Consider the following 6,073-nt stretch of genomic DNA (forward strand, 5'->3'; position numbering starts at 1 on the left):
TTCGATCTCATTTTGCTGAAGACATCGTGCCACCTAATCCTGTTGATAAATGTATCAAAATCTATCTCATAATATACAGCATGGAACAGCTCTGCGCAGCTGCCTTCCTCTTTGAAAGCTGACCTCAAAGGAGAAATCCTAATATGATGTTAACGCATAATCTTCCTTTGAAGCCTTTGGAGCCAACCACCTCTTTACAGTCAGCACTTCCATGTTCTTGCTTGCTTTATTTCTGCTGTAAACAGGGTGCAGAAGCTTTGGTGTTTGCCAATAGGCATTCCTCTTGCTCAGGGTCTCTGTGGAACATACCTCACACAGCCTGTCTAGCCTCCCAGCTAGAGACAAGCCCATGCCACGGGCTGCTACGCCATCGAGCTTGGGAGCATCTTCTCCGTAAATCTTCTCCCTCACCCTTGCACTCATCGACCAATGAATAAGCAATGCAACTGCTCCCTTCAAAACAAGCCCACAGACAAGCAGCTGAGCGCAACGGTCGTCCCTGGTTCATGTTGTAAAGGCTTTACGGAAAGGGAGAGAAAGATTTCAATGAAAAATCCTCTCAGTTGGAAAAGGCAGTTCTTATCTGCACTCCAGCAATTTCCAGCAAAATTTACGGTTTCTTTTATGTAGCAAATCCTCTGTAAAAATGATTATATATACAAACATAGAAAATTTCCAGGTCCCAGAGCACATAATAATATTTGCCACTTATAAAGCCTTTTTCATCTTCAAAGAACTCTGCAAGGACCAGCTAATGAATCCTCAAGTTATTCCTTTGAGGTTAAGTGATGTGCTCAAGGTCAAAACTTGAATCAGTCTCAGAGCCAGGATTAGATATGGGCAGATTTTTGCCTCTGTGTTCCCTGCTTAACCCATGACCTTCATACAAGCAATCACTTGCTGTACTTTAACACAAATTCAGATGTAGAAGCATAACAAATTCTTGAAGGGGAAAAAAAAAAGTTGGATGTTTCAGAAGTCATTTCTCACCTTTCCTCCAAATTATAACTACCCTCTGTGCTCTAAAAATAGCAGCCTGCTGTGTTTTGCAATTTGGGAAGAATGCTTTGCCCACCGGCTTCCCAAGATGAGTTGCTTTGTTTCTCAACAGCCTCTACCTTTTTCTTCAGTGAAGCCATCCCCAGGCCTACTTCCAGATGACGACCCAGTCATCGTCCTAGCCGGATGCCAGCCCTATTCCAACATTACCCCCTGCCCCGTTTTCCCCAGCATTAAGTGTGTTCACTTGCCCTCTGAACTATATGGAAAGAAGAAAGTCTTATCATAGAGACCCAAGCAGGATATAATTACATCGCTGAGCAGCACTTTTTGTTTGGGTCATGCAGCGAGTTAATTCAGAAAATCAATGCAGTATGCTTATCAGTACAAATTTAACAGGATACTTTCTTATCAGTGCAAATCTTGTCAAAGTGGATTATTTTTTTTTAGCATTAAAGCAAGGGGAGTGTAAATCAGTGTAAACCTGAGAGAGGTTTTACGCCCTCAACGCCTGGGGTTCATTGCAAAATAGCTCCAGTTGCACACTGAACTGTAAGCGTGTGGGTTTGCAGAGACTACACAGTGCAATTTGAGCTACACAAAGTCCTTAGGAAGTCCCAACCTGGCATGACCGGGGTGCTCCCTCGCTGAGGCTGCCCAGCGGGAGGGTGTCCCTGGGCCTCCCCTGTCCTGCCCGAGCAGCCCTGAAGAGCCGCACGTCCTTCCTCCATCTGTCTCCATCTGCCTCCAGCTCCGCTTCAGATGCACAGCGCCTGCAACCCCGGCACCCGTAGGAAAATCTATCCCAACAGCTCAGCAGTGCGTGACTCAGCCTAAATGAAAAACAAGATGGTTTTTCGTTGTAGCCGGTTCAGAGTCACTCTGATAACATGTGATTGTAATTTAGGTGGGTGGGGAGCAGGGGAGAGGGAAGGGGACATCTTGCAGACAGCTTGAAATGTCCTAAAAGTTTCTGAAATTGAGCCTGCAGCCTCTCTTTGGCTCTTGTGAACGTTACTCAGAGCCCAGCATGTATTTATGATCTGAGGCTTACATTGCCCAGTTGACTCACATCTTCCAGACAATGAAGAACCACAGCTACCTCAGTCTTCCCATGGTGCCCTCCACTGGCAGCTTCAAGCCGCTCAACGGACAATGAAATTAGTATTTTCAAATACCTGTAAGTCCAATAAAAGTCTTTTATCAGCCATGGTAGAAGTGTCCCAGAATAACAATAAGAATTTTGTGACCATCACTGCTATTCAGTAACAATAAAAAGACTGTGTGATACAAAGGACAGCAAGAATCCTGGGAAAGAGCAACCAGGTCTCAGGATTTTCCCTCTCTGCCCATCTAGTAGGATGTACTCATGCAACTTCTCACTTTTTCTCTGATTTAGTGAGTCTGAAATGCCCTTCTGCATAATCGGCCTCCTTCAAGAAAGGGGATTCACCCTTTCCTGGCACATGGGACATTCGGATTTCAGTCCCAGCCAGCAGGAAAGCATCAGGGTCCCCCACTTCCCAAGATGTTATTATCAAAGCACTATATCAAAGATGGCACAGACTAGCACTACCTCTCTCATAATTTTAAAGTTAAGTGGCAGCTGCTGCTCTATTTTGTGTGGGACCTGGTCCCCTGCCTTGCATTAGGCGTGCTTCAAAAATCGAGCCCCTGGGGTACGTTGGCTCAAATCTGAGCTAGGGCGGGAGGCAGAACTGTACTACTGGGACTGATGCAGCCCCAGAGGACACAGAGCCCCTGGCCCTGGTCTCATCATGATAGGCACTATGCAACCCAGGTGTTTCCAGCATCTGCAGTAGTCAGTTGGCATTTTTTGGATGTATTTCTGGATTTAAGTAGTTAAAGTCCTCCTAAGTCCTTCTTTAGACACTAAGTCCTTTACTGGATCTAACCCAAAGCGTATAAGTAGGAAAAATGTGAAGTTTCTGCTCTCTCCATAAAGATGTCTAGCTGTCTTTTAAATTCATTCCTGTTATTTGCTTCAATAGCTTCACCTAGCAATAATTTATTCCACATGCTTATTACTTTTTGATTGAAATAGCTGTGCCTGAATTCCCCTTTCACTCTTAATTTCCTAGTTTTTAGACTGAGTCTTTTGTTTTTCCAGACTTCTCATCAGACTGAAGTTTATCTCCTTCCAGTTGATCAAACCTTTTTGCAACTTTAATATTTCTTCAGGTCGTCTTTTCTCTGATTTTTCTGACAAGAATAAATGCTTCTCTTTTTAACAAATGTAGATTGTCTGCTTATTCTTCCATCTCCAGAAAGGCAGAAAGCTATGTGAGAAAGTAGCCATCTCAAAAGCCTGCATTTCAATCTTATGACTACCCTATTTACTAATAGCAACCGTGTTTTAGGGGTGAGAAATCAAACGTCCTATATGCCAATTCCCATCTTCCATTACTTTGACAGCTCTAGATTTTTTGAGCTGGCAGAGCAAGGTGTAGCTTTTTTCATGGTTGAAAGTGTACAAATAATCTCATGAATGACAGGGAATGACTTGGGAATAGTTTTTTACTCATTGCTTTTTTTTCTTTTTTCCTATTCACAATGCTGCAAAAAGATGCAGCATACGGCAAACCCCAAAAAGTTGTACATGGCTGTGTGTGCAGGAGTGTGTGTTTTGCTGATTTCAGAAAAGCCAGTGATAGTAACCATAGCTTGTAATGACTTAGCTATGAAGATGTGTAACGAGCTCAGAACAACAACTCATTGGATTTCTTTTTTTTTATTCAGTTTTACCTCTCACAGTGTTTTCCTGTTTCAGCAAGATATGTATTGCAACGTCAATGAAGGTTTTGGCCGAATGTCCCATGACACTTACAATACAGTTCCCAAGTCTTGAAGTTATTGTTTTAGCATCCTTGTGGAGTATGGCACACTTTGCTATGTTTTCTGAAGGTTTTTCTTTGCAGCCAGAATGATCCAAGGCATTGTTTGGGAGTGGCAGTTTGGTTTGGGGAACACATGCCTTGAAAAGGAGTAGATTCCCCAGTGAACTGCAAAGCTGTGGATGGAGATGTGGCTCCTGCCCGGCACTCATTGAACAACTACATAGCCCTTGGGCTGGGGAGCAAGAAAAGCATTTCAAACTGTTTTTGAGTGTGATATTTTGGTGACTCAAATCTCAGCTTGTAAGCCTGAACTGAACCTGCTCTGCAGAGACTGAAATCTGTCCCCATCACATTTGTGCAAGATATGTATTGTGGGCCACCTCTACTCCTCCCATCGCCTGACCCGGCAAGCAGGACTCTGGGAGACACCTGACCTGCAGTGGGGTTGGACATCGCTACTGGTACCCAGGGGACAAACAAGGGGAGAGGAAAGATAGGGGCATTGTGGGTCTATAAAGATTGCCCTGCTGCAGGCCAAAGGATAGTAAAGTGGTAACTTGGTTCTGTTGGACTGTCACAAGAAGACACTACACACACACTGCCTTCTCCAGATGTCCACAGGCAACCTAACAAATGTCAAAACTTCATCTCCACATGTCTGCTTTTCCTTACAAACAGTGACAGAGCTGGTGGAAGGGGAAACAGGTAGCTAAAGAAGGAAAGGAGATAGCCAAAATGGGTAACAAGGAAAGGAGGGTGACAACACATGCAACTGTCCCCACCTGTAGTGCCAGTCTTGGAAAAAGGAGAAGAAGGTGGCCAGAGGGAAACACACCAGCAAGTCTGACCCTCTGGCTCAAAAAGTTTGCCCATGTTTTAGAGGGGGAGGCTGGGACTGTCCTTGAGTGGTTTCCAGTTACAATCCTGCTACTAGTGGTGCACATACAACATATACTTTATTTTTTTCTATAGTATCTAGATCTAAAGATATTAATTAATATTAGCAACAGAGAAAAAATGAGTTTGATTTTCAATAGATATCTTATTCATTGTTTCTCATTAGTATCACTACATGTGGTAAGTCAGAGCAGTGTTTCTTTAAGCATCCAACATCTCCTTTAGTGGTACAGGAAGACCAGTGAAATTTTAATTAAATTTTTGGGGCTTGAGGATATAGATAAATTAAAAGGGGGGAAAGGATTTAAGTAAGGAGTGGTTTGCGATCCAAAACACTGTGGGTTTTGTCAGGGAATTACTCTCCAGAATATAATTCTGTTTATCTTAACTATTTATCAGTGTATCAAGGAGAGGAAAATAAGGTATTGTCACTGCCAGATATGGAAATGAGAGCCTGGTGACTGAGTTTGCATCTCAACACATTGCTAGTTTGTCCTTCAAAAGGGGAGCTACAACACAAAGAATTCAGTACATCCTGAAAGGACACTAACTTTGGAAACTTTTTGTAAGGCATTTTTCCAGGAGCACAGAAATCTTTGAAAAATGTAAGATATATTGGGGTGTGATATATATATGATTGGCTTAGCAAGAAAGAAAATATTTTATTTCTTTTTTCTTGGCCTTTTCTAGTTCCTTCTTTATTTTTATAAAGAAAGGACCATTCTCCTGTTGAAAGGAATCCTGTAGCCTCTAGAAACATTTTCTTAACTGCTTTGCCATCAGTAGATCGCAAAAAGAATGAACCACCAATATACAACTGCATAGGGACGTCCATTCCAGTTCAGATATTAATATCAGACTACAAAAAAAACCCCAGAAGATCAAAAAGAGGGGTTTTTTTTCTGAAAGAAGAAAGTAAAGCAAGCATGGACCAATAAGCATTAAAAAGAACACAGTTAAGACACAGTAAATAAAATAAAATGCCCAGAGACAAGTATTCCCTTTGAAAAGGAACATCAGAAGGAATGGAATTAGTGTTCAAAACATGCCTGACAATACGCTGGTGACAGCAGCGAGGTGGTGATGGAGAGTTGCCTGGTGCACCAGCAGCAGTTACTGTTTAAAATGGCACTGCGTTCCTGGGCAGGACAGGCAAGATGTAGAAGCAGATTTTTCTGTTCCTTAGTGGCAGTGGTTTTGTCTAGTATTTCCATTTGTTTTGATTAGCACTCTAGGAAATGTACACAAAAAGTAGTGCTAATCACAAAAAGCAGTACACTGAATACTTCTGGGGAAAACATCATGGGCTCAGTGAAAGA

At 42.5% G+C, this 6,073-nt stretch overlaps 1 protein-coding gene across 1 annotated transcript in view; it reads right to left on the reverse strand.

Moving 5' to 3' along the window:
* Positions 1–423, reverse strand: part of MTDH (metadherin) — a 113,755-nt gene extending 113,332 nt beyond the window's left edge. The window contains exon 1 of the mRNA XM_009891922.1: positions 310–423. Within this exon, the coding sequence (XP_009890224.1) occupies positions 310–423 (114 nt within the window). The remainder of the gene's footprint in view (positions 1–309) is intronic.
* Between the last annotated feature and the right edge of the window lie 5,650 nt (positions 424–6,073).

Source organism: Charadrius vociferus, unplaced genomic scaffold, assembly GCF_000708025.1.
Source record: "Charadrius vociferus isolate BGI_N301 unplaced genomic scaffold, ASM70802v2 scaffold15, whole genome shotgun sequence".
Classification (NCBI taxonomy): domain Eukaryota; kingdom Metazoa; phylum Chordata; class Aves; order Charadriiformes; family Charadriidae; genus Charadrius; species Charadrius vociferus.